We start from the raw sequence: 12,084 nt of genomic DNA, 5'->3' as shown, positions 1-12,084 counted from the left end.
TGTTGTATCAGTTTTTAATGCCTGACTATTTTTCTACACAGGAATTAGTGTTAAAAATGGCGGACGATATATACCCAAAGAAGAGCTACAGCGTGAGATGATCGATGGTCACAGGCCTAGTTTACTGTGCATCGAAGATCCACTAACACCAGGGAACGACATCGGACGGTCTTCTTACGGTAATGTTTCTTGTCCCATCAACATCAAATCAGCGTTTAACTTTTCCTTCCCCCCGCAGGTGCCCTCCAAGTGAAGCAAGCCTTCGAATACGCATATATCGTGCTGATGCAGGCCGTCTCCCCGCTGAACAAATTCCTCAACGATTGCAAACGGCAGAGTATCCTCGGTCGGATAATACGAGTGACGGACGAGGTGATTGAGTACCGCAAATGGATCAAGGAAACGTTCGAATCAAGACTGATAGCGGCGCAAACGATAGTGCCGACGATACTGAACGACCCACTGAACCCGCATATTCCACTACACCTCCTACCGCAGCCGCAACAGCAAGTACAACAGCACCCGCATATTATCTACAACCGGCGGAGAAACAGTTTATCGAGTGTGGACACCTCCGAAGAAAGTATGGACAGCGACGCTGACTCGAATTCTGCGTCGAGGGACATTTCCCCGACGAGTATAAACCGATCTCCGGAGCTGGTGCATGAGCACCATACAATGCACCATCCGAACGGGACCACCGGGGGAGGTGGTCCCGTAGTTGTGCTTACCTCGCTCCCAGCCCATGGGCACGAAACTGATAACAATGTGATCAACCTGCAACTTGTCCAACAGCAGCAGCAGCAGCAACAACAGCAACAGATGCTCGATGGGATTAATGAAAATCAAATGATTAACTATACCGTGAGTAACACCTTAATAATGTGTCGTGTTATAAGTTTGTGTTATTTAGTAAAAAAAAAAACACTTGGAGATAGGTACATCTATGGGTCCTAAGCACCTCTAGGGGTAAACAGGGCTTAGGCGGTTACTTACTCCAGCCTTAATGTGGGTTCAGATCAAATTCTTATCAACATCCAGATCAAATTCTTATCAACATTTCTCTGTTGAGGCTTTGTCGTCAGAAGCCCCTTTGTTTGCCTCTGCGGCGATGATCTGTAGGATATTTGCCCGAAATAAAGCAAAGGCTTCTTTAAAAGTACTCTTTTGCCTGAAATAAGGCAAAAGAGTCAAGGATGTTAACGATCATTCAGTAATTTGCGTTCGATCATTTAGTAGTTTGTCAATAACACATTCCAGAAGCTGAATTTCAAAATATGTTGTGTGGTGGACTTCTAGTGCGAAGGTTTTTCTACAACTCTGCCTAATGGTTCGTTGTTTGAATTCCACTAGTAACGGAGTTATAGCTATAGTTTCAGTAAATTAGACTAAATGATAACAAAATTTCAATCATTTAGTTTAAGTTACTGCAACTAGCGCTCTAACTCCGTTATTAGTTGAATTCTAATAACGAATTATTAGGCAAAGTTGTAGAAAAACCTTCGCACTAGAAGTCCACCATACAACATTGAAATTCAGCTTCTGGAATGTGTTATTGACAAACTATTAAATGATCTAACGCAAATTACAGAATGATCGTTAACATCCTTGAATAGAGTAGATGATCCCTTCTTCAAAAGTACGCCTTCACACGGAATAAGTCGAAGCGTATATAATTCCTTTTCTCGCGTGCGCTCGAAATTAGGCAAATGAGCAACTTCCTCTTATAGCGCGAAAGATTTAATAACTCATTCTTAAAAAGCACGCTTGGAAGAATTATAATAATAAGTAGATCATTCCTCCATTTGATGCACCCATTTGTCGGTAAAATGGCAAAGGCATCAATGGCAACTTCAAAGGAATAAATGACTGCAAATCGCATTTGTCAAAAATAAGGCTAATGAATACATTAATTCTTCATTTAAATCACAAACTTGCCCGGAATTAGGCGAAAAGTAAATTTCTCCTGTAAACACGCATGGGCCTAGAATAAGGCAATAAGACAGAGGGTTCTTGTAAAGCACGCGTCTGTCTAGAGCTTTTATATTTTTTTTCAATTATTATCGCAAGTAGAAGTTAGATAAAAGGGCAGAACAGCTTTGAAACGCAACATAACAACCTTCTTGCAGTGCCCAAAAAACTTACACTTAGGAGTTTTGGACATAATCGACCCGATTCGGGGCATATCGATTCTCGATTCCAGGCATTTATTATGGCCCTAATATCATTTTGTGTTTATGCCTAATGGTCGTTATGCCAAATGGTATTTGAACTGGCTATTCAACTCATTTAGTTAAATGGCATTACAGTGATCGTTCGCTAATTCAGGTACGACCTCACCCCAACTATCGAATGCCATTCATAAATTGGAGCGTTTTGACAAGCGTCAATGTTGTTTACTTTTCGCATTAAACAAAGGAAAATTTTACGCGTCAACACGGAAATGTCAATGCGTTTTTGGCATCACATTTTGACGTTTAGCTGCCCCAATTAGCGAACCCCAACTTGAAAGCTCCCCAACTAAATAAAACCCAATTAGCGAATATTCACTGTATGCAAAACGGCCTTTTGCCGAACGGCATTATGCCATTTGGGGTAGCCCCTGTGTGGTCGACAATTTTTAATGCATCGTCGATGGAGATACGAGATCAAGTTCTTATGCCTCCAAGCCAGAATTGAAAAACATAGACAAAGATTTCACGATTTTTGATGCGTTGATTCTGTTGACTCATCTGATGATTTGGATGATTTGCAAACGAGCCAAACTGGACTAAATTATTGCAATGTGTCTAATTATTTCACTAACATTTGATTTTATTTTTTAAGGAGTATTTTCTGATGTGTTACATTGCCATACAAATGTTTTCGTTCCACAGATGAATAACCGACGAAGTACGTCCTCCCCGCATCAGATCATAGGCGGTGGAAAGAATGCACCTCTCAACATCTATACCCCAAGGAGTAGTTCCGAACGGATGGCATCTATGGGAGGCAACATGGGAGGCCGGCACGGCACGGTGGTCCCCAACAACAACAACAACAACAATCAATCGTCCGGTTTGGTGCGACATAATAGCAAGCAGCGACGGTCGCAGATGAGCAACATGTTAGAGCAATATTTGATTCAGCCCAACAACAACAACAACAACGCTAACATCATCAACCTTACTAGCAAGGAAGAGAATCTACATCAGACCAATAACAACACCAGTGGGAACAAGGATCAGAAACCGATTCAACTGCAACAGCAACCGAGCCAGCAGTTGTACAGCCTAAGCAAAAAGTCGTCGGCACAGAATGTGAATCCGGCGACGAGTTCTTCCAAGCGCAAGAAGACCATCTCTCCGACGGACAAGAAGGGCGGCCCGATCGGTGGCGGTGGCTCGGGAAGCGGTGGCAGTAACTCAGGAAGCGGCATGGAAAGCCGATGATATAACACCCGCCATCAGCACTGTGCACGATACGTGCATTATTGCTTCTAGACAGGAATGTGGCCAGCGCAAAGTCTACATGTAGGCGCCGAGTGCTCCCACCACTTTGTTTTAGAGAAACACATCAATGCTACTACTAAGTGCAAGTAGGTATACATTTGTGAACATTTCAAATCGCAAGAGAAATTCCTGACCCCCGAAACGTATGGTAATCCAACTATACGGTTGTAAACTTTCAAATAGATATTATTAGGTGTGTAGAGAGCAAGTTACTGCTTAAGGAAGTAATTGTTCTCTTGCGTACACTCTCTGAACGTCTACATGATTGGAATCATGATCATCGTCCACGTTTATCAATATTATTACCTATCATATATTCATATAATTTTGTCTCTAAATGTGTACAGCTGCCACTTGTATAGCGTTTTTTTCTATTACATGAATACTACTCGAGGGGATCCTAGAATACATGGTTGGCATACTTATATCTCTATACTTTCCATGCGTGTAGTCACTGCCCATCAACAGAATAAGGACGAAACTAATGCAATGAAAAACATAGAAATCCGCAAATCTTAGTCAAACAAAAAAAAAACATACCAGTTAAGAAATAGTAAGAGTTAAAAGCCTCCATTAAGCTCATTTAAACGCGCGTGATAGAACGTGATTATCGTTTAGGGATTACTCAATTGAGATAAGTAAGCAAAAAAATCACAAACCATAGGACGTAGCAACCGACACATACCCAAAAACAAACATTCGAAATTCTCAAAAAAAAATGTAAAGCAATTACAAACTTTGAAAGTGCGGTACCCCGGTACCCCAATCCGGTAGTTGAAATAGTCCCTTTCTCCTTTATGTAATTCTCGCCCATACATTTGATCCTTCGGATCAAAAGGGCGATAAACTACGTAATCAAGGAGTCGAGTTTTAAAAACAAAAAAAAAACATCTCGGGGTTTTAAGCCACGTTTGCGTGTCCTGAACCGACAACTTTAAGAAGCACCAAGTGATGTACTCTTCCTATCGACTGGTTATACCTTAAGAATCCAAAAGTAAATGAAAGCTAAACAAATTAGAAAATTAGAAGAACCCTCGTTATTTGACCATTGTCGGCGCGAAAGTGTAATTCAGCATAAAGGGAAAGTTTGAAGAGTATTTTAATTGAAAGCTTCAATATTGTAACTATGATTAGGCAAACTAGAACAGGATACAGACTAAATTGATAAGAGACAGGTAGAAAAGCAATCCAAAAAAAGAGGAAAACGTTCGTTGTGCACGAGAACATCCGGAAGATTGTGAAATAATGATAAATGATGTTTTAGGCCAGCCAAAAAGTCGCGTGAACCAATTTCATACACAAGAAAGAAATTCAAAATTTGGTTTCGCGGAACTGCTCGGAACGGTCCTGGCTAGGGATGGGAATGGTTAACATTTTATTTTTACCATTCATTCTGTCATACTCTGCCCATAAATTCATAACAGTCCCATGTAGAAATCAAGCAAACATGGGACTGTTATGAATTTAGAGGCAGAAACACAAAGCCACGGCAGCCGCAGCAGTACCCATGGCCAAGCAGACGGTTGTCAACACATGCTTTTACTATTTTCTAATCACAACCGTTATTCCCATCCCGCACGACTCTATTTGTTGACAAAAAAGAACACGATGAGAGCAACTTTGAGTGACTTTAACCTGTTCATTATACAAGATTAATATCTTTATATCCTTCTTATTGTTTCGTTTTAGCAGCCTCTGTTTCAGGTCTTTGCAATACATTCCACTCTTTTGATTAATTTTTGGAAAAGAATTGCTGTCACGGACATGTTAAATATGTCATCTCTTCAATAAAATTTCTTAAAAACTAAGCATATCCACTTTTTATATATTTTTGAGTGTCGTAAATGACGTATTTCTATGTGAATTACCTCCATCGTTATTCGCGTATTTCTTCAACAAATTTAATATTTATATTCTACGATAAAGCTCTAAAAAATGTTTTATAGATCATTTTGGTTCACTTATTCTTGTTTTCAATTTATCTTCACAATGCGCAATTCAAAGGGGACGGATGTGCAATAATTCGAAACCGACAACACCGTTTGCTAAAAAATATGAGCCTTTGTACGCACATATATTCATCTTTCTAATCGCTTGTCATATCAAGACAAAATTTTCAAAACGACTTATCTGCTTTTGTAAACAAAGATTCAAATGACGATTTGACGAATCTGATAGCTCTCCCACGCAAACCAACACCATCAATAGGTAGGTGATGGATTCCGCACCTGTTGATGGTGTTGGTTTGCGTGGGAGAGCTATCAGATTCGTCAAATCATCGTTTGAATCTTTGTTTACAAAAGCAGATAAGTCGTTTTGAAAATTTTGTCTTGATATTGTGTATCGAATTACTGAAGTGTCGGATACATTTCTCTGCTGAATAAAAAAACAATCCGACTTCTCCTTTTTGACGAAACAACACGTAGCCAAATTACTTAACGAGGGTGATTCTAAAACAAGCGACAGAAGGAATGCAAAAAAACAGTCATACTGAGTACAAAATCTAAAGGTAAATAAATTATAATAAACGCAAAACAAAAAAGCAGTGTAATTTATCTGTAAAATAATATTTAATTAAATTAGAAACAAATCAAAACAAAAAAAAAACGTTAAAACGATGTTGTAAATAAACAAGAAAAAAATGAAAGTATGTGGCAATCAAGCCAAAAAACACAAATAATATGCTATTCATGCGATTTTACTTTGACTGAAACACCCGAAACTCTAATTTTTCAACGTATTTCCGAGCCTCCTAGCTGCGATGTAACACTGGCCAATACGTCGTTAACATTAGACGTTTACTATTGAGCTGTGTGCTAAACCCCTCCGTTGTTGTATAAGGGCAAAACGAAAATCTGCAGCCAGACACTTCAGGTAACTCAGGTAAAGTTGGCGTTGACCCGTTACGTTGGAATATAGATACTCTGTAGTAGTGTGTAACGGTGTAAATCTGGTCATATCCTCAGGCTCGGTTTAATACTGAAGCTGACAATATGACGTCGCACCCGGGAGTGCTGAAAAGAGCATTGGGACTGATGCCAGTTAAGTCCCAATTGTGGTTCTGGCAGCGCGCGTTAATGGACTATACTGCCTGTAACCGCATAGTTGTCCCATCTTTGCTGGGTTTCCTATTCATATGGGACAGTTATGCGATTACAGGCAGTATATATTTTGGATACGAGGGCTGGCAGTCCAGACATTCTACTCTCTTAGTAAAACCGGATGACACCGACCTGAAACGACGAGTGGGCTAATTGCTAGGCTGTCTTCCGTCCGATAAAACCGTAGCACGCCGTTCAATCCTGCCACCCAGTTTTGCCAACTTGGTGGAAGTAGGCTCAGATGATAATTCTTGACTAGTGCTGATCTGCCTCTGAACACACAAGTGTCAAATCTCGCATGGCCTCCCTGCTTTCTCGGTAAGCATAGATAACCATGAGTGAGATCACATAGGCGACTACTTCAGTGGGATTCGACGACAGCTGCCGTTGGACGCATAAATGTCACATGTTACATTTTAACATTTTTGAGGTTTTGATGTCTAACGTCATAATTTGATACGTATTTTCGAAATATTTTGTCAAAACAGAGGTTTTATTCTACAAAACTCGAAAACAATCTGAAGTCAATTTGTCACATTCGAACAAATGGACGCATACTTGTCACACCGGGATAAATGGACGCATATTTGTCACACTAAAAAAAGACATATAACAATCACACAAAAAGACACATAGCACTGCGTGATGTGTCCTGAGGACCGTCCATAAAATATACCATGCTTTTAGGGTCATCTACAATCCACGTGGATAGTTTAGAAGGGTGGCTGGTAAGCATGCAAGGTCTTTACCTACTTTCAGAATTTATATAAAGAGTTGTCCATGAAAGAATAGGGGAGGTATTATGTCTAGAACCTCTCCAAGTATCTTTCGGGAGAAGACAATATGAAACTGTGACATAATTTAAATTTTCAAGGCCTGTAATAAAGTGATAAAGAGGAACCCTTTAGCAAACTCGTTTTTTTTGTAAAACTCATAATTATTGTGACATGTTATGGCGATAAAATGTATTCAAAGTATGAAACGAATACAAAGATTAATCAGAAGCTTCTTGTTTCATCAGAAGATCAATGGAAAACGATTGAACAGGTTGAACCACTTTCATTAGAGAAGTTTTCTTTTCTTCTTCAATTCCTTGAGGAGCATTTTGCTAACGTACATTTGTATCAAAAGAGGATGAATTCTTTACAACCAACTTAAATTGCTTCTTGGAAAACAACTTGCAGTATTTAAGGTCTTTACTGTTGATATTGTTTGCGTATCAAAACGGCCTGTTTAAAACTCCACTATTTGCATGGAATCTACATACGGGCGTGGCTTGCAGTGGTTTATCGTATACTCCAAAATGGTGTGCATTGATGAAGTCAATTGCTTGTATATCAAGTACGTCAACATTGTTCTTTGCATTGCCAACCACAGACTTGAAGTTTTCATAACTAACGACATGTTCATGGCCCATTTTGGAATCAAACGCCGCATGGCCATTAACGTATGTCCCGATTGAAAGTTCTCCAACAGTATGCGCTTGACTTAAATTTCATGACTATTCATCAGAAGGGTAATGTGATGGAATAAATTCTAGTTCTTATTTTGCGAACAACAATTATCCAACCAAAAGATAATTGTCTTCAGGTCAGTGTACTGTGTTCATAATAACTTTGAAAAAACAGCTAAGGATTTCGTTGGCTGTACGACCATTAACTGACTCGGCCCAAATGCACGCAAACCAGACCCGAGCCCCCACAAATCTTGTGTACCACAACCAACCTTTTTTGTACATTTTGGGGCCTCCACAAGCTGTCGGCCCCGGGGCTTCCTTCTGGCGCAGACAATGAGAATGCTCTTATGTAGGGGCCAACAGGCGCAAAGCTCTCATTAAAGACCAGCCGCCTTTACCAATTGCTTTTGAACCAATCCAACCGTGGAAGTCGTATGACCTAGAATATAATCCATAAATAATTGAGAACTTTTCGCAAATCCACAGAAAAACTATTTCACCTGGTAGCACTTTGTCACCATCATCTCGATAAGACAGTCGTGATTAGACCCGTAATGCTGGGTAGACACCTCTACGTGGTGTGTTACGGGATAAGATCTACCACGGTTACATTGCCAGCTACAGGCAAATCCTAACCCAACGTTTACCTTCCTCATTATCCAACTCCGTGGTACTTATGAGGGTGTCGCTAAGTCGGTGGCCTCTCGTTAAGTAAGTACCACACCAACACTTCCTTCCTCTCCCTAGTTACGGTGAAGATGGGCGTGGCCAGGAGTAGTAATCCTCATGCTTTTGTTATTTTTGTTTAAGACTGGAATCAAGGACCACTCCCCTTCTTGATTTCTGATAGCATTCTAGATGAGGATCTCAAAAGTAAAACATGAGTATCACTAGTGTCCAATCTACGAATTACACCGTAACAATGCTAATGCTAAAATCATCTCGATAAGACAGTCGTGATTCCTTTGGACGTTGAGGATGTTGTGCATGTCCTTGTCCAGGGCAAGGAAACTACGCCACTGCCGTCAAGAATCGGTTGATCAACCTCTGGGACCGGTAATGGAACGTTTGCCGGCTCCGCAAACAAAACACGATCACCTGTGTCATTTTTTAAATCGAACCCGAGGAAGTCCTCTTCCGATTCCGGCCACTGGATTGTCTGTATTGGATATTCCATTTCCGGTTCCACTTCTACCGACAGCAAAAATCACACCAAAGAAATACAATCGTCGCTAGCAAAATGTAAAAACAAATTAACAACAACTATCTCTCAGTTCACAGTGTGACAAATATGCGTACATTTTTCGCCTGGCCAGTGAATTTCGCAGCTTAAGTGTCACATTCGGGTTTTGATTGAAAAACGTGGGAAAAATAGTTGTGTTTGGCAATGTTTGAGTCTGGCCCAACGAATATGAATATTCTTCTATAGGTCATTGCGCGCGGCAAACCTAACCTCACTATTTTGACAGGTACTGGTCCTGTTGTTTACGTTTCGGACTTAGAAATTTTTTGATCCAAATTAAATCTGCATATTTCACTATGTTGAAGACATTCCGTATATTCCGCATTCAAATATTGGTAATTATCGATAAGCTTTAGGTAATCAACGATCAGAAAATCCAAAGAATGATAGAAGTATCTCAAAATCGAAATAAAGTCGTCTGTAAACAACAGGACCAGTACCTGTCAAAAGTCGTGTGTGACGTCACTGTGCAATGGAGTATAGTTTATTGGGTTAAGGTGAAGGTGGGTTGAGTACCAGAACAAAGCTTTGAAAGTATTGATACAATAAAAACTGTCATATACTGTAGAAATATTGGTGTAGTATTTATAAAAAACAAAGAATATTAGTAGGGTGGTTCAAAAAACGACCCAGCTCCACCACGCTCACTCGATGCCGTCCCATGCTCCGAGTGTCCTCCAAAAACCGATTTTAACAAAAACTGGATGAACACTAGCCGGTTCAAGTTTGTATGAAAACTAGTATGAGAAACTAAACCTTTCATTACATAAAGCAACATTCCGGAGACTTCACTGAACGAAAACCGCAAACGTAACGCAAAAAATGGCATTTTATGCTCACCCCAATATCACACTTTTTGTATGGAGTATCTGCCCCTGGTGCGATAGATATCACAATCAAGTTCTGGCTATTTTGTTAAATTACACGTTTCACTAATGCCTTCTGAGAAGCCCAGAGGCGTCGCGTGATCAATTCTTCAACCTGTGCACTATTTTAATATTTCGAGAAAAACACATAAAAGGGACCTGAAATGATAAACAAATAATTTTCCAGCGCGTTTCTCAATATGTTTGCTTATTTTGTTGCATCTAACTGGTTCTTAGCTACTTCTTATTTTCTGAATTAACTCAAACTTAACTAAGCTTCAAAGTGATTTAAGTAAAATTAAAAATTACTATCATCAGAATCGTTTCCAATGTGGCAAATAAGCAATATATCTATTCGGAAATTATTGAACTGGCACTTTCAATTCTAATTTGAGTTATTCGTAAAATGAGACGAAGTTTTAAATACAGAAAAGGAATATATCAATCATGCAAAGGCTCTAATAATAAATTGTAAAATTAGCATGTCATATCAGAAAAATAAAGTCTGTACAATAAAGAGAACAATGAAGTTCATAGCCCTTACTCTTCTCAATTAATAAATATTCTATTTACAATTTATATCTTTGATCAATATTCTGGACTGGACAGATGTCGAGAAGTTTTCCGTTCATCAGCATGGAAACTTGCTAATAAAAAATTTCATAAATTCGTTTGGACCATTGACATTTGACTTACCCCCTCTTTAACTAAATATATTGGATTTCTCAAAAAAAAACCTTTAAAAATAAATTTCTTTAAAAATGTTGACCCGTTTCATATTCGCTAATTCTGCGACAATATAGATTTTCATCAGAAGATGAAATGTCTGTTTACAATATGTTAATATTGTCGGATACTTCAATGTCTAATATAATAAACGTATTTGTAAACAGGTTTTATTGCGCTTATTAGAAGATGACAATTTCTGTTTAAATTGAGCTAATGTCGCGTTAGTATCAACGGACAGTAGGACATTGTAAACGGGCCATCCCATTAACATAAAAAAATATCAAAAGCGCTTTTGCTTCGCGTTGCTTATACAAAGCGGAACTTTCGTCATGGAACGCTTTGAGGAAGCAGAAATTCTCGCGCTTTACTCTTCTCTTTCGATTTTGCTCCGATCGCGCTCTCTTCACCGAATCGCGCATGCGCTGTTTGAAGCTGTTCTCGATAGGCACCAAACCGTGCACTGCCTGCGAGGAACGCTTTGACTACCTATACATCGCCGATTGCGGTTAGAGCAGATGATCCACACATACAAAATAATGCGTGTATAATGCATGACAAAACGTTCTCGATTAAAAGTTCCGTGTTGATACAACATGTGGTGTCGGTGGGTCGGTTCAGTATCGTAGAGAAAAATATAACGCGTCCCCATCGCAGCATTTGGTTGCCTCACATCACATGCCGCCTATAAAAAAATATGCATATTTTCCGTTTATGTATATTATAGTCAAATTTGCATGAAACATCTTTCAAATGCATACAATTCAAATACATGCTTGGATTAGAAAGACAAGAAATCTATCCAGAGTTTAAATGTTGGGGATAAAATTGCAACATGTGCAGTGCACAGGTTGCACATGCGGACGCGACGCCTCTGGAGAAGCCTAATTATTTATTTATTTTATTTATTTATTTATTTCTACTAGTCTTCGAACTATTCACTAATCCTATTTCTAAACATTAACTTGGACAAATTAAAATCAAATTTCGCAGACACTTCGTTAAAACGACGACAACAAACATTGAAAGGGTTGTTTTGCCCGAAAACAGTACGATGAACAGGAAGACGAAGGAATTCTGCACGTCGAGTATTTCTAGCCGGAACGTTGAGATCGATGTTGTTCAACAGTTCCGAGCAGTCGAAGTTGCTGCTTAATATGTCAAACACGAATAAGCGCTGCAAGAGAATCCTCCTGCTAGC

At 39.4% G+C, this 12,084-nt stretch overlaps 1 protein-coding gene across 4 annotated transcripts in view; it reads left to right on the top strand.

The window, feature by feature from the left end:
- LOC134220555 (non-canonical poly(A) RNA polymerase protein Trf4-1-like) overlaps window positions 1-4,767 on the top strand; it is an 84,400-nt gene extending 79,633 nt beyond the window's left edge. For all 4 annotated transcript variants that reach the window (XM_062699642.1, XM_062699641.1, XM_062699645.1 and 1 more), the window contains 3 exons: window positions 42-179; window positions 239-864; window positions 2,877-4,767. In XM_062699642.1, the coding sequence (XP_062555626.1) occupies window positions 42-179; window positions 239-864; window positions 2,877-3,431 (1,319 nt within the window). In that variant the 3' untranslated portion in view covers window positions 3,432-4,767. The remainder of the gene's footprint in view (window positions 1-41; window positions 180-238; window positions 865-2,876) is intronic.
- The last annotated feature ends 7,317 nt before the right edge of the window (window positions 4,768-12,084 follow it).

The sequence above is a fragment of the Armigeres subalbatus genome, chromosome 3 (genome assembly GCF_024139115.2).
Source record: "Armigeres subalbatus isolate Guangzhou_Male chromosome 3, GZ_Asu_2, whole genome shotgun sequence".
NCBI classification, from domain to species: domain Eukaryota; kingdom Metazoa; phylum Arthropoda; class Insecta; order Diptera; family Culicidae; genus Armigeres; species Armigeres subalbatus.
This window is presented reverse-complemented; position numbering and strand designations above follow the sequence as displayed.